Raw genomic sequence first — 16,797 nt, 5'->3', positions numbered from 1 at the left:
ACTGTTTCATAATCCCGCACCTAAGGTACTGGTCACAAGGGACGGAAGTCCATTTTTGATTCCAAATGATTCGTTCAGGTTCGTTCCCAAACACTTACGTTCAACTGGGAGTTATCTACAGAATTTCGGCCTAGCCGCACTTGTTGTATCTTTAAGACCCAAAAGACCTTGATGAAATTCCTTGAAAATAGAAGTTTCACGGATTCACGGATTGATAAACAGGATCGAGACTTTTGCCCAAGTTTCACGGGTCGGTTGTGTTCTTGTCGGTCAGAGGCTGTCGTTCACCTGAAAGGCAAAAGTGAAAAAAGGGTGTAGCACTGCTTTTTATGTTCTCAGCTCGTGCCAGCACGAGGATTTGCATAAATAAATTTCTAGTGGCGCTTTGAACTGGGCACTACAAGGAGCGTTGACAACCATCAGAGTGAGGTCATTCCACGCAGCTACTACCCGAAATGAGAAAGATTTTGGCCTAGTGAATGTGTGCGCTCTGAGCCCGAAAGTCTTCTCACGTCTTCTACGTCCCCGCCTTGTGTTTGCTGGGTTAACGGTGAAAAACCTGTCGGCCAAGCTTTGTTCAAATAGGGCGTAAGTAGAAATTAGGTCCCCTCGGAGTCGACGATACTCCAGGGAAAAGAAGTCAAGCATCGCGAGACGGGTTTCGTAGCCCATGGATTTGAGTCCGACAACCATTTTCGTAGTGGTTCGCTGAAAACGCTCAATGAGGGTGACGTCTTCCGTGCGTCCTGAGTAGACAACTTGGTTGGCGTATTCCAGGTGCGGTCTGACGTAGGCCTCACAGAATATTTGAAAGCCCATGCGAGTGATACGGGAGAAGGTGCGCCGAATCATCCGTAAAAGAGTGAATGCGTTTTGGACCGATTTCTCATGTTGCAGTGAGAAGGACAGGTATGAAAAAGCCTATTCTCATTCGGAATGATCTGTCTGATAGGAACGCCTTGATCCAGCGAGAGATTTTTCATTGAATCCCGTAAGACTCGAGTTTGTGGAGCTGCAGGACGTGTGGGATCTTATCAAATGCTTTTGAGAAGTCGAAAAATATGGCATCCGATATGAGTCCTTCGTCCTTGGCTTGGGTTAAGTTGCCCTTAAACACGAGCGTGTTTGTTACGCAAGAACGGTTTGGGAGGAATCCGTGTTGAGCTGGAGAATATCCGGTTCTTGAAGTAAGGTTATCCAGGATAGCTCGCTTCAGAATGCGTTCCATCACCTTGCATGCCACGCTAGTTAGGCTTATAGACCTGTAGCCACCGGGCGGTAGTCGGTCACCAGCTTTGTGGATTGGCGTGACAATCGATTCCTTCCAAGCAGAGGGAAGGCGGCTTTCGTCAAGCAACTGACGATCTGCCAGTGTAAACGACGTTTCCTTCAGATTCCTTGGACGAATCTCGTCGGGCACCAGCGCGCAGAATGGGTTGATCGTTTTCAAGAGTTGACGAATGTCCTCCACCATGAAGGCCAAGTCGGTTAGGGGCTGGTCGTAGTTACGCCTTGACAAGAGTTGATGTGACGAGGACGCTGGGGCTGAGTATAGACAAGAATAGTGTTTTCTGTAAAACTCAGATACCACTTTTGGGTCATTCGTTGGTTCTCCGTTTCTGTCCCTCAAAGAGAACTCGGATGGCTTGTTTCTGCGGCGATGCCTCATGTATTTGAACAATACGTCTTTGTTTTTTCGAGCGAGGTCCAGGATGGTGGCTTGTTCCCGTATGTTGCATTGGCAAATTTCTGATTTACAGCGGTTCCGCACTTTATGAAATGTCAGCTCATCTTCTGTATCCCCTGTGGTCAACTTTTTGAAAAAGAGTTGGGACCTATTTTCCAGAAGTCGCCGGATCCTTTTTGGCAGCCTGCGGCTCTTTTGAGTGCGTGCTCGTTTTTCTGTGACAAACGTCGCGTCAGCGTCGCGAAATTTCTGGACAATGGTCCTATATACTTCTTCCACTGGAGCTGGTCCCAGTGTGACTTGTTCAGGAAAGATGCTCATTCCTGAGAAGTCTGCAAGCCAGAACACTTTTGAGATTCGTGATTCCTGGCCTAATTGCAGATGAAATCAAACGTCAGCAAAAAATGGGCGCTATGTCCCAGTGGAGCGTTAATTGTTACCTGATCAACGAAGTGTCTTTCATCGGTGGTGACCAAATCCAGGAGCGATGGTAGCCGGCCTGCGCGGTATCTGGTGGGTGCAACGACATTTTGAGTCCAAGCGCTCTGTTGGACGACTTCAATAAGCGCCGCTGCAAAAAGTCCACTTGATTCAACTCGCTGGAGCTCCACCCAGGAGGTCTTTGGAGCGTTGAGGCCACCTACGAGCAGGAGGATTTCGGAGGAGAGCTGCTCAAGGAATCGTATGAGGAATTGGTCATCTTCAGGGAGACTCGAAGGGCTACGGTAGACCACACAGTACAGGGGAGAATCGGACCCGGGCAGCGGGATTCGGACCCACTCTGCATCGCAAAAGGGTGCAGAGGTGGTGTCAGAAGGGCCAATCGGGATTAGTAGGGTCGCATGCAGGTACAGAACAACCCCACCAGCCCGCCGTCGTTTTGAGTCGGCTCTGATGTGAGCCAGGTCTCTGTGAGTGCGATTATAGACGGTTGTTCAAAGCAAGCTGACTGTTTAACATCGCCGAGTTTGTTAAAAAGATTGAGGCAGTTTGTGGACAAGCATTTCAACACTGTCTCAGCTGCCTCCGAGGGTGAGGAGCCGAAAGTTGAGTGACTAGAGAGGTTAGCAGGCTTAATAGTTGTGCAGAGGGTTTGGGTGGAAAGCTCAAAAGGGGCCTCTGAGGCAATATTGTCTGCTTCCTGTCTTCGTGCCTTCTCGGATTGCTTTTCCCTTGAAGGGTTTTTTGCCCCTTGAGAGCCCGGTTTGCTCGGATGGACGTTTACCATCAATGGAGCTGACGCCATCGGTGAGCAGAGACCGAGCGAAAACCCTAGAAGAATTGGAAAAATATCGTGATAAACCAAAGCAACCATAGCAAATTCTATTTTGGAAAAATCAGACGGATTGTGTGCATGAGTCAAGCAATACAAACAAGCCAACAGAGGAAGTGTCCACATACATGATGTACAAGAATAACACAGATTCAATACAGAATCTTCGTATGCAGCGGCATGGAAATTTGTGGACTTTGTAGTTCACGATGGATTCGATCGACAGGCCGTTCAAACTTGGTCCAATTTAAGCAGCACTGGATACAGACGACCAGTGCCTCAAACAAAATGCTCAAAGGCGTTTGACTGGTGAGTAAGAGGACTAAGAACTAAAAAGAGGGTTCCTGGGGTGCCCCAAAAATGTCTCAAAGTGGGGCCCTGTAGAACTGATGACAGAAACTACTCTAGCATTATCAGAGTACGGAAAGGATAAAGACCGAGCTTGAGGTGTTTGTTGCCACCAACTAACCAGGACATCGGACAACAAACTAACCATTACAAGATCTCAACCGAAAAAATCATAATCGAACGTCGGCTCCATCTATCGCAAGCCTAATAAAACGCAGGCACCACTACTATCGCAAAGCCACTGATTGGCTGTTACACTCCACTCCCAATCCTAAAAAGGTAATCACGAAATATGTGCAATCAAATCACCGCGCTCGGAGAACAAAGCAAGGGCTTAATAGAACAGCTTGTCTACAGAAAAACTTTTCAGTTAGGAAGCGTCCTAAACCATCAACTATAGACACATCACCTCGTTTATGTGAGGTGCCTACCTCTGTATCCTGCACGCTGGATGAAGACTTCAACTTGCTCTTTCTATAAGATAGTGTAAGTGGGTATTTCACCTCGGGGCAGGCCCATCTAAGCTCTCTTATAGCCTGCTTTAGCATCATGACTGTACCATCAAACCAACCGGAATAAACTTCCCCTCTTAAGGGAAAATCATAATACTTGTGTGTTAACGGAAGGTATTTATTTTGTCATTTATCGTGGCATTCAATAAACGTTCCCAGCTGATTCTTTTCGGTATTATTTTCTTCAGATATCCCTATGTGCGTTAAGGTGTAGTGAAAGCAGTTCAGCACTTTGGCCGAACTGTTATCGTGTGTACATGAAATAGACATAGTAGGGCCGAACTGTATCGTGTGTACATGAAATAGACATAGTAGTAACTCCCGGAATGCTCCCTAATTACCTATAACTTTCCTAGGTCTCATTCCACTCAAGTTAGTGACAAAGCTGTGCCCCACCGAAAATTATGCCATATAGCAACGGCCTAGGAGCTAATTTAATCCGACAGACCTTTCGGGTTGTGTGGTAGATGGTTAATAGCATTGAACTATTCAGAAGGATTATCAGGGTTTAAAAACGATAATTTCTCCTAATAATAATGATAATATTGACAATAATGTTCGTTCCCAACTTGTCGGTGGCATACTTTAGACAGGATTAAAATGTTGCAGTCGGAATAAAAGCGTGACTGGTGAGGACTGTGGGTGCAGGGAGGTTAGGAAAGGGATAGCGCCATGGGGGAGGCCAGATTTACTAGGCGCAAATAGGAGTTTTTCGTCAAAGCTGCGGAGACCCTTAGTTTTATAGGTAGTTTGTCTACTCCAAGTGCGTGTTTCACCGGTATATTATTGGCAAAAGTTTTTATTTAAGCCTGATTTTAAGATCGAAAACCGCCGCCGAGTTGAAAACAGTCAGCACTCTATTTCTGAAACATCGCTCTAACTCATTACATCGCTTAACTGCCAGTGATGTGCTAAAAAGCCTATGTAACTTTTACATAACTTCGAACTTGTATCCCGCAAATTAGTCGATAAAATGGTTTTTATGCCTGATCTAATTGCCCAATGTATCAAACTGAACCAGTGAATTTAAGCAAGATCGTCACAACATGATTGTTTAACACATCTACAGTTTGTACCACTGAGTAACCAATGTGCATGCTCTGGTATGCGTAGATGTTCTGGAGGGTTGTTCTCCGAAAGGTTGTGCATGATTGAAAACTTCTCGGCAAGAGAACCCTTACTGAAGTATTTATCGCAAGGAATTCCCGCAAGGAGTCCCGAACTGAAGTATTTATCGCAAGGAATTCCCGAGTCCACTACAAAGAATGAGAAAATTGTTAGCAAACGGCTCACTTCAGTGGCACCGATAGCATTTCATTGTTCTGACCATATGGGGTATCGCTCTCTTGGTTGCGATTGCGTGCATCTGCGTACCGCAGATTATGAGGCCTCAATTATACGTGATTGCCTAATCTAGTAATTAGAAGTGACCCTTCATCACTATCCACGTGCCATTGTCAGAACACAAACTATCCTGAATAGTAAGAAATCGCTGTTAACGAAGAATTCGTTTTTTGTTGAGTGTTGCACTGGAAGAAACCCTCGAGTTAGTATATTGCTTTCAAGCTTTTGGTGAACCAACTTCACCCGGAGATATTTAATAAAAAAGAAATATAACTAAATCAATACCGAAATATTCTGAGCTTGTATTAAATTATATTATTGCAGTAGCGGAAAACTCACTTTCTACTATGTATGACGGCATATTGTTAGGTAAAATGCTATTTTGATTGACTTAGCGCTGACGCGAAGTTGAAAACATTGTGCGGAATTTTGTTACAGACGATTGTGTTCGGGTGCAATTTTATCGAGGTCGACGCACAAATATCTAAGGCCCGTAGAAAGTCTGTTCCAGTTCGGCAACCAGGAAGCGCCGCAAGTCGTCCGACGTCGAAGAATCGGTGACTGACGCTGGACATCTGCTGTCTTCTTACGGGACAGAATAGCTGCTTGTACTATCTTTCCGCATATGATGGCTGTAGCCTCAAAACCGGTAATTGAAATACCATTTGTTGTGATAGATTGTATTCGGATAACCAACCAAGGCGGTGCACAGTTGAGTAGATAAATTACTTTATGTGGGCAAGTGACCTGTGAATACCGAAAAGAGCGCTTGCCAAGTGGATACATGAATTGATACAGGGCGCAACTCTGGGTACCACCCAAAGCGTTAACACTCTGAGTATGATAGAGTTTCTGCACCAAGAACTAAACGTTAGCGACAGCCTCTGCCTTGCCTTACATCGTCTGTAATTCAGCCCGGCCAGGAGGGGCAATGCGTCCCAGGCCTTGGTCTGTGGCATGTCGTCGTTCGGCAGACCACGGGAAGTACACAGCTCTTCGCCACCAATATTTCTTGCCGGTCAAATAGGTAGGCGTTGTCCATCGCATTGGCCACTTGCTCTTCATGGAAACCTCCTGGAACTCCTCGCAGAAAATCGGGGTGTTGCGCACGCGTGCCACAACACCCGTTCGCCTTCTCAAAGTGGTTATCTTTTATGGTCGTAAAGAGAAACAATGCGTTGCGCATTGTCGGCCTAACTGTGCAAGATGCGCACCCGGTAAGCATTTGGATATGATGGATTGTTCCCGCAGTGTATCAATGGCATGCCGAACTCCGCGCGTATGTTAGTTTTTATCCAGTGAAAATAGTTATCCGGCCGGCTTACCAAGGCAGATCGCGCGACGGATTGTGTCAGCTGTGGCTGTAAGTATTCTAAGTAAATGATGATTACACGTTTGTGGAACAAGCTTGCTCTCTTACAGTTTACTGTGCACCAGTGACACCGTGTAACGCGAGAAACAGACGTTTTGGCATGCGCTCTTGTGTCACCATTTTATCCAATATGGATTTCTGGGTAGGCTACTGCTCAAAAAATTCTCCCCGAACCATGTAAAAAGTCAACGTAGCGACGTAAAACTTGCGTTTTTAACGAAAGCCTACACGACCAGCCGCCCGGTTGATAAACCATTGTAAAAGTACACACATTAGAACTGCACATTTCAAGCTAGCTGGTGTACGATGNGCGTTTTTAACCAAAGCCTCCACGACCAGCCGCCCGGTTGATAAACCATTGTAAAAGTACACACATTAGAACTGCACATTTCAAGCTAGCTGGTGTACGATGACTAAACCAAGATGGTTGTTGTGCCCGGCCGCAATATTTGCTTTGAATAGGGGATGCCGAAACGAGGCTATATGGGGCGATCAGGCTAGGCAGCTGTGGCTAAGACGATCACTGTCAGCCACAGCAGGGCATGCGGTCACCGAAAACCATCCATCCACACCACCATGGCGGACACAAACATTAACATATTTGGCCATGGGGCGGCATCTGGCGCCGAGTTTGCAGGAATTTTATGGAGTCCGCACCTCCCGAGATTCATCCACAAAATAAGGCCATCCCTCAGATAACGGTGTTGCGTAAGTCAACTAGACACCGTAGGCTTTAAATTGCCGCTGATAAGGCATGGTTTGGAGGGAGAACCCTCTGAAAAGAAATTGGCTCAGCAACTGCCTTCCGGTTGCGGGACCTCTCTTTGAAGAGCTCATTATGTAGGGTGAGGTTAAACCTCGCTGAACATCCGGTTTGGCGTGCTGGCTATAGGAAATTCGTTGACAATTCTGGTTGTGGCTAAGTACGAGCGCCGGCTTTGCCTAGCTAGACGTTTTCCACAAAAACAGAATGCACTGTTACATGGATGCAAGTGCTGGCTGATTTTTTCTGCAATCCCGGGTAAAAATAATATATATATCATTTACACACTCTCCTGAAACATTTTCAGATGTAAGAAGGTGAACAAGGAGAAAGCAATTTCATCAATAAATGTTCTTGCATAGTTACAAATCGAACAAGCTGAGCCGAGAGAGGCATCCAAAAATTCAATATCGGACACAAAGTAGACTTTGGATACAGTGAAACAAACCTTCAGAAAATTGTGTCTGTTGAGGAAGGCATCAGAATTTGTAAAAAATACCAAAAACACTCGTTAGACGCGCGTCTGCGCCAATTCACACAGTGCTTTCTGAAAGTAAAACTGTTTGCTTACAAATTCTCCCCGTCTACACCAAAATCAGCCGTACTAAATTTTGACATGATGGCACATCTTATACTTGCATGTGTATACTTGGGACCAACCAAAGCGCTGGTGATGGAAAATTCTTTAGTGTTCTGTTTTATATATGTGCTCAATACCATTGTCGTACTGACCAGGGTGCGCGAAAGAAGCACGTGGATATTGTTTCATGTTTGCAAGAGTCACGGTGATGCTGCGATGTTCACGTTGCTGTGATTTGAGAAAGCGCACATAAATTTTGCGCTGCGACGTTCTTAAAAATAATGTTTACTGCTCAGTAGGATGAGCGACGAGCAAAATATCAACTGAGCGTTGTGTTCAAATGACGTAATGACATTTGTGCGCTACCAAGAGTGCCATAGTAATCCAAGAAAACATGACTTATTATTAACAAATGTGCCAACGTCCGAAATCAAGGGTATGCACCTAACTCCAAACGGAGGTATGTACATGGAACAGTTTTATGACCTGTGAACTCAGTAAATATATTTAGATGAACAGCCCAGCATCAGTGCCGGCTGTTACACGCCAGGATATAAAATCCTGGCACGTCAGTGGTATAAAGAGCCGGCAACTAGAGTCCAGTGCTTTACTCTTGTGGTGAGGACTCAACAAGAAGAAGGACGGCAAAATGTGAGCGATGTGGGTGTGAATTTCGCCGACACCATGACCGTCCATAACAGGCATCGTATTAGATCGCTTCGATTGCAACAATCAGTAGGATTTGTTTAACCCACCCGTCTACTCCGAGTTCCAAAACGAGCGGATGCACGGCCGGCTTTGAGAATTTTATGAGAACGACTTCACTGAGGAAGTTGTTATTTTTCCCTGGGGAAAGTGGCCAAACACAAGCAGAAACTTAACAAGGCTTTGTGAGTCCAGGCTGCCAAGAAGTGCGAACAACGCCTCGGTACTTATGATGGAAACACCAAACCTGAGGCAAGCTTGATTATGCAGGCCGGGAAACCAAGGTCCGGAGAGGGTTTTGGTCATACCGGGATGTTCTGATGCGATGTCCAGGGTTGGACATTAGAATCTCCGGCAACTCTCATACTTGGGGTGAGTCTCATCTGCTCAATCCTTGCAGGCGGGACTTATCGCAAATCCGCCCCTTGCACCCGAGCACCGGACTCGGTGAACTAGATGAAATTGATAACTCCGTGAGGCCATCAGCTAAACACGACGAACTGCAGCTTTCTCCATCAGTAAGCCCTGGATTCCCACAATCCATTGAGTGAGCCCCGGAGCCGATGAACGGTAACAAGTTCACCGACTCATTATTCTTCCCGCGTTTCCAGAAGTGAGTTTTGAGGCTGGTGGCCAATGCAAAGCGACGGGAAGAATGATTTGAGAGCGCAGTACTACTAATCTTTGTGTAGCTCAGAAGACTAGAGGTTTCCAGTCTACTCAGCTTCCCTGTTGAATAATGGTCAAATGGGCTAAAAAGCTCCGACGCATAGTAATGAAGCGGTTCGGTGACGATTTGAGGTTTACCGAAAGACCAAAAACACCCGACCTTTACTCCATTGACGTAAGAATGAGAGGAGTCCGACACAAAACCCAATGGTCCTCCCAAAGTTCACGGATGCCGGCCCCCGCAGAAAACGAAATTCGGGAGCTTTGAACGTTGGAAGGATGAACATCTTTTCTTGCGATGAACAATATTGTACGAACAAACATTTTCTCGTAGCCAGTAGTAAACAGATGTGCCAGCTTTACGTGTGGCGTAGGCGGAGCCAAAAATTATCTGGCGCCTGAAATCGAGCTGGATGTAGCTGAGACTACATGCATTCGGAGATCGCCTAAGGTACACGATGGCCTTCTTGTCATTCTTGTTATCCATCATTATGGAGGATAATTACAAATATTTTGCCGATGTGGTGGGATGCTTGTCGCTGTCGGCGGCATTATAATTCGGGAGGAACGTTGGAAGGATGAACATCTTTTCTTGCGATGAACAATATTGTACAAACAAACATTTTCTCGTAGCCAGTAGTAAACAGCTGTGCCAGCTTTACGTGTGGCGTAGGCGGAGCCAAAAATTATCTGGCGCCTGAAATCGAGCTGGATGTAGCTGAGACTACATGCATTCGGAGATCGCCTAAGGTACACGATGGCCTTCTTGTCATTCTTGTTATCCATCATTATGGAGGATAATTACAAATATTTTGCCGATGTGGTGGGATGCTTGTCGCTGTCGGCGGCATTATAGCACGAGTATGAGGCGCAACGCCAGAGAATTCCCGGAGCACCACGTTGGGCACAAAAATAAGGCGATGAGCACATGGAAAAATTATTTGCTGTTGTGCCTTGAATCCTCCGGAACATGACTGATTGCTCACACAAACTACAGTGACTCTCCCCGTCTAGCACTTCTTCGCACATCGCCTGTTGGTAGATATTTGTTACTCCCAAGGACTCCTGGGTGGAGCTCCAAAGCTTCGGGCCAAGCAGAAGTTTGTCAGCGGCACTGGACGAAGTCGCTCAACAGGGCGCTAGGGCTCAACACGGCATCACACCAACCAGATATCTCCCAGGGTAACCATCGCTCCCTGTATTTCGTCATCGCCGACGATAGGCACTTCGTTGATCAGGTGGCAATTACGCTCTACTGGAGCATAGTGAACGTTGCGTGCTGACAGTTGAATTCATCTGCTATTTGGTTAGAAATCCTGAACTTCAAAAGTGGGTCCGAAATTTCTGCCATAGCTGCGGAGCTAAGCCAGCGGCGATCACCTTAAGGGGTAGGGACTGAAAACCCGCGAGTAACCCAAGAATGATATATGAAGTTTGCAAAGAACATTATGCAGGCCTGTGTTCTGCCCCAAACAACGTGTCCTAATCTTTTCCAGGCGCAACTAATAGCGTCCTCTAACCAACCTGCCCACAACGTAGGGAGAAATTCGTCAATTTTTGCATAAAAAACCTTTTGCGGACGCTCGGACCGGAGGAAATCCATCCAAGGATCCTGCGGAAATCCTCATTCCAGGCAGGAAAATCTATTTGTTATGACCTCAATCGCATTTTTTCCGCCTTTTTTAAATCCTAACGATCAGATCTTGTGTCATTTGATATGTTCTTCTCAGGAGATAATGAGCCCTTGTGATTTTGGATCTCTACCCATTTGTGTGATGAAGTCTACTTCGGTACTGCCCGCTGCTTACGTCACCGGCTTTTTTCCAGGAACTTCTCATTAATCACAATCCCCATCAGTCGTGCTCTTATGCTGACTGGAATGCTGTGATCATGCCTGACGGTATGCCACCCACTATTTGGGAATAAATATTATTGTTATTATTTCTACCTGGTGTTTACTCAGTCGCTCACGAAGGTCAGCTTTACTTGGTTTAAAGAAAGCGATTATCAGGCAAATGTAGAAAACTGGTGGCTGACTGCCACTCGGTAGCTACAGGCCTATAAGAATCACTAGCGTGCCGTCCAAGGCGATGGAAAGTATTCTGAAGCGGGTCATCCCAGGCCATCTTGCAACCAACAACTTGTTATCCGCAGTTCAACACAGCTTCTTCGCGAACCTTTCTCGAATGGCGAACATGACCGCATGTTTGAACAGCTTAAAGCGAGCTAAAGACGATGGATTAATATGGGAAGCAGCATTTTTTGAGTCCACAAAAGCATTCTATCAAGTTCAACACGTCCAGCTGACCAATAAATTCGAATCTTACGGGATTCGAGGGGAAATTCTGCGCTGAATTATGATGTTATAGGCGGACAGAACGTTCCGTTGCTTTAGAACCTTAGATTTAACAAATGGGATATTTTTGTTCGACGAACCTGCTCACAACACATTTTCCTCGTGGATCTGATATACCAAATAGTGCAATAAAGTTAGATAACAGCACAAACTTGCAGTGGCAGTGGCAGTGCAAGGGCATTCTTGTATTGATCCCCTTTCCCAGATATGCAAAACTAGCTTGTAGATAATACCGTGTTACGAGATAGCTGTGGGCGTCTTTCCTTTTATAACTATGACGTTCTACAGGTGGTGACCATCATAAAGCGGTCACCACGATGACGGTAGTCGTTGTCACTCACCTCGACTACCTATTGTAGCTGCTGGATCCGTGTCTATGTGCGACGCCAATTACGGTTCCCCACATATGCGCGGCAACCCAATCCAATGAGCAACGGCGGCCCCTTGTACTCGTATCTCTACTAGTTTTCACTCATCTCGAATACCTGTTGTAACTGCTAGGCCTGTGTTTATGTGCGACGTTGATAATGAGACTGCACCTATGCACAGTAACATAATCCGATGGTCATTGACGGTCTTTTATACCCTTAGCTATACGCGATGCCGCTTGTCTTCGCTAGCTAGAGCAAGCATCACTGCAATATATATGCCGACCGGCAAAAACAAGGCCCCAGCTATGCGTAACAGCCACATCTGACAGCCTGTTATACTCACAACTGTACTCAAAGTCATCTAACTTGGCTATTGATCGTACCTGTTGAGTCAGTGTCCTTGTGCAGTGTCCTAATGGCGAACGACGGACTTAATACTCAAGACTGTACGTGATATCGCCTTCCCTGACTACTTACTGAAACTGCTAGGCCAGTGCCTATATGCGACGCTGTTTGGTAGGCCTCAGCTATGCGAAGTGTCCTTATTTAACTGCCAACGATGGCCCGTCATACCCATAAATGCGCGCGCTCTCACTTATGTCTGCTACTTATATCATCATGGGGAGCATTAAAACAGTGTTGAACACTGATCTTCACTGCCGTACCTACCTGCTACCTACAGAAAACACCAAGCCAGTATCTGCGCGGGCCGATAGAAACCAGGTTCCCACTATGCGTGACATCTTAACGACCAATATTTATGGCGACCGGTAAAGACAAGGACTCAGCTACGGGTGATGGCCTAATCTGACAGCCTGTTATACTCACAACTGTACTCGAAGTCACCTAACTTGGCTATTAATCGTCATACTCATACTTACTCGATGGCGTTTAGTAAACATCACAACTGTAGTCGACTTAACCTACGGTGGCTACCTATAGTAACTGCCAGGCCCGTACGCATGCTCGTAGCTAACCATAATGCCTCGGCAACACATAATAGACTAACCCAACGGTCAACGGTGGTCATCACCTGTCGAACTGTAATCACCACCCAATTTGATAGCGCAATCCCAACTCCTACCCTTCATTGTCCCCTCTTGACCACTCCCTCTATTACCCGAAGCAATGAGCTATCGCTCTCCTCGACCACTTAGCGTGGCTGCAATTCGCGACACAGACTATGAGGCCTCACCTATGCACGGCAACGTAATACAATGGCCAACGACGGCGCTTCACACTCATAACTCCACGCGTTGATAATGCGCCCTCCATGAATTTACGAAAGCACCATTGGCGAATTGCGTTTTATTCATTGGCATCACTGATACTGGTAGTCGCTCCATTTTTCATTTTCTTAAGTTCCACTTCACGGGACAAGGATTCTGCAACGGAAAATGGGCAAGCAATTAACCTTCGGGAACAGCGGTTAAGCATCTGGATGTAATTGAATTTTATCTGTCTGCTTACCTAGTGGTTCATAATCCCCATTACCGAGATGATGGATAAATGCATAGTCGTTGCGGATTGCCATGGGTTCATTGATTCGGAATTTGAGGCCTTCGAGTTACAATCACACAAATTCACCGTCATCACGGGATTCGAAAGCAAGGTCTGCAAAGCGTATGCTAAGAAATTAGACCTCAAATTACCGGTCTCCATCTACTCCGAAATTGGACAAAACAGTTTTATTGCGACTGTGTTACGGGAGAGACTCAGCTTGTCCTCCATGCACTGGGAAACATCTAAAGAGTGCCATCTGTTGCGTGCGAGAAAAGCACAGGTGAATATACCTGCCACCCACCGATTACACCATTGGCACGTGACCGCACTCTCGAAACTTGGCTATGATGGATGACGTCATCTAAAAAACCGACTAAAAGGTAACCAACGACCTACTTGAGAATGGGGGTCGACACTTGACGCGATAGTTACGCACATCCTTGATAGTGAGTACCTTTCCAAAGTGGTCGGCGACGTGGTGCCGAATCTCCGATGACGGAGTACTATATTTCAAAAGGGTACCACACTCTTTTATTCACCATTTGTCAGTCGCCGGTTGATGGGGAGCCTGACAAAAATAAACTTGCTACGTGGATGGTTGTGCTCCAGGTAGCAGGAAGTATCCCTCAAGCAGTCATGGTACCAGCGAACGTGGAACCTTGCCGGACAATCAGTACGACATGTGCTACCGCGTACACACAATCAACCATGAACTTACTAGGTGCGACGAATTCCACGGCTTCGGCTTCGTCTGCGGGGATGTCTGCTGCAAAGGTAGAAGGCTTTCTTGGAATCCTAAAGTTCCAACGCCAGTGCCCTTCAAATGAATGTAAATGCTGGAAGGCAGTGGTCTTCGGACTAGTACCTTCCCTTGAATGACGGAAAATCCGGCCGAATATCAATCGGAGGTGATTCAGCGAACGCATCTGACGTGCGTAGTGACATTGGGCCAGAAGACCTCACGAGGATTGATGCCAAAAAGTATTCGGATATCTGGCCATTTTCAAACAGGTCCTTCTCACTGCACCACGAGAAATCGGCTCAAAAAGCATTAGCCGTTCTACGGATCACTTCACACAGCTTCTCCCGTGCTAGTTGCACGCGAGGACCAGGGAGAAGAGGAAAATGAAATAAACAAAGGAAAGTTCCTGTTGCGCTCATTCCCATGGCGAATCTCCCCTTCGCGATTACATACCTGACATACAGGGCATAAGATAGTGCGAAGATAGTCCAGAAGGAAGAGGACAAGCACCAGGAGACCCGTTTTGTAGTCCATGGACTTGGGGCCGCGACCATTTTCGTAGCGGCTCGCTGGATACGCTCAATGCGAGTGACGTCTCTTCTACTTCTGCATTTGATCATTTCCGTGTCATTTGGAAGTAGCTCCTCAAAACCAATACAGCATTGTGCTAGACAGAAGTTCGCATACAAACTGAGTGCTTTGTTTTGAGCACTACCGACAGCCGACATGCTCAATAGATAGATGAGCTCTGTGTGCTCTTTGACCTTGCGAGCGTTTGCATGAAGGTTAGCAACCCGCGCAACGGGCAAATGAACCAATCGGAGGCGGCCATTTTCGCCGCCCATTCATTTCCTCTTTTGCGTCCTCTGTTGCGTGCACCCATAATCATGTGTTTGTGGCGTTGTGTTTTTACGGGATTCAGGGCGTTAGGAATATTTTGACGATGAAGAGGAAATTGGAATCTTCGGGGGAGGCCTCCCAATCCCGAATTGTACAAATTAACGATCACCAATTATCTAACTTCTGTAAGAATGAAATCAGGTACTTTCCTGTGCTTGGACTGATCAATTTTTCCTCAGTACTGCGAAGTACAGCGTATGGACGTTTATACCAAAGTTCCTTTATGAACAGTTCCGACGTTATGCTAACATATTTTTCCTAGCGATAGCATTGCTGCAGGTTCGTTTTGCAAGTACTCTCTACATCCTTAGCAAATTCCCGGTGTATCACCTACTGGAAGGTTTACTACACTAGTGCCACTATTGATCATCCTAACGGTTTCTGCAATAAAGGAGATGATAGAAGACTTGGTTAGTCGTTTTAATCTCTAACTGCCCTCCACAGAAGAGACATTACGCAGATGACGCCACGAACAAAAGCAAAACACTGGGTGAGTTTTACGCCGCTTTCCATGGATTTTGTCGAAATCCAACAGAATCATCGGGATACAAGCCAGCCTCTCAGTTTCATCCATATCTTTGCCATCATTCTGGTTCTTCCGGTGAAACAAATTTAGATGTCTGACGTTCTCAGTTCTAGCAGTGAGATTTTAGGTCTTTGAATTCCATCTTATTGACGGCGATCAGCACTGTGTAGCAGGAACGTTATTCATTTAGTTTGCCCTCATTTCCCCCTCAGACCTATCAGCGAAGGTGTCTAGTTGGAACCGGATCGGCTCGGCCTTCTACTTCCGAGTCCCATGGTGAGCAGTGACTTCTAGCAGTAAACGGCATACGATGAACATCAGGACGGTCGATTCATTCGACCTTGGGTTGACATTATTGTCTCCTATGGACGCAAGGGGACTGTGAATAACTACCATACTGAAGCGGTTTTCAGACCGTCAAGCTATCACATACTTAGGTCAAATGAGGAAAATCAAGTTTCTCGAAACTACTTTCGATGTTGTAGATCATCGGAATTTTCATACATCAACAACGTTGTTTTCAGAAAGACGTTGAATTTTTCCTAGAACTTCCTGAAAAGAAAAGCATTTGGAGGTCTCTTCACAAGAGCTAAATTTTGCTTGCCTCCAGGTGCTTGTCTTGGGTTGTATAAAGTTTGGAAAAGCTACTAAGTCGAGTTAGTTGATGATGCCTCTGATGTGGTGCAAATATTCATCAAGTTTTTCCGGGTCAAAGATGTTTGTGGTTTTTCTTTGAGGATGTAATAGGTTAGTACACAAAACCTCACTCTTTGATGGGATATTATTTCTTCGTGCACGTGTGGCAACTCAGCTATACTTGTATACAAGCCGCTACTCCCGCGGGGGCCGTGTCTGACAAAGGCTAGTGATGAGTCTCACGATATCCGCAACAGTTGGAGGTCGTTTCACTGGGCCCAAAAATGGTGCCAATTCTTCTCTTTTTCGTGCACTGTTTGGTACTTCTTTCTTAGAACTAAACCTACCAAGGTACGCAGAATGTTCCGCAATAACCAGATGACTGTCTTGATCATAAGACCCTTTCTATTGAGCAGAAATGCCCGACTCCAGTTCCAGTGGTTGATGCACTACAATGACGGCTGAGCACCAGTACTTATCGCTGATGTGTTATTCCTAATGATGCTGCAG

At 46.0% G+C, this 16,797-nt stretch overlaps 1 protein-coding gene across 1 annotated transcript in view; it reads left to right on the top strand.

Annotated features, from left to right (window-relative positions):
• Positions 1-15,126: 15,126 nt before the first annotated feature.
• The window catches only part of T265_10713 (hypothetical protein), a gene marked incomplete at both ends in the record, with an annotated part of 59,388 nt that continues 57,717 nt past the window's right edge, over positions 15,127-16,797 (top strand). Inside the window, 4 exons of the mRNA XM_009177170.1 lie at positions 15,127-15,266; positions 15,305-15,404; positions 15,437-15,535; positions 15,570-15,615. Of these exons, the coding sequence (XP_009175434.1) occupies positions 15,169-15,266; positions 15,305-15,404; positions 15,437-15,535; positions 15,570-15,615 (343 nt within the window). The remainder of the gene's footprint in view (positions 15,267-15,304; positions 15,405-15,436; positions 15,536-15,569; positions 15,616-16,797) is intronic.

Source organism: Opisthorchis viverrini (genome assembly GCF_000715545.1).
Source record: "Opisthorchis viverrini unplaced genomic scaffold opera_v5_404, whole genome shotgun sequence".
Lineage (NCBI taxonomy): Eukaryota > Metazoa > Platyhelminthes > Trematoda > Opisthorchiida > Opisthorchiidae > Opisthorchis > Opisthorchis viverrini.
Note: the sequence above shows the minus strand (reverse complement) of the source record. Positions and strands in the feature narration are given on the sequence as shown.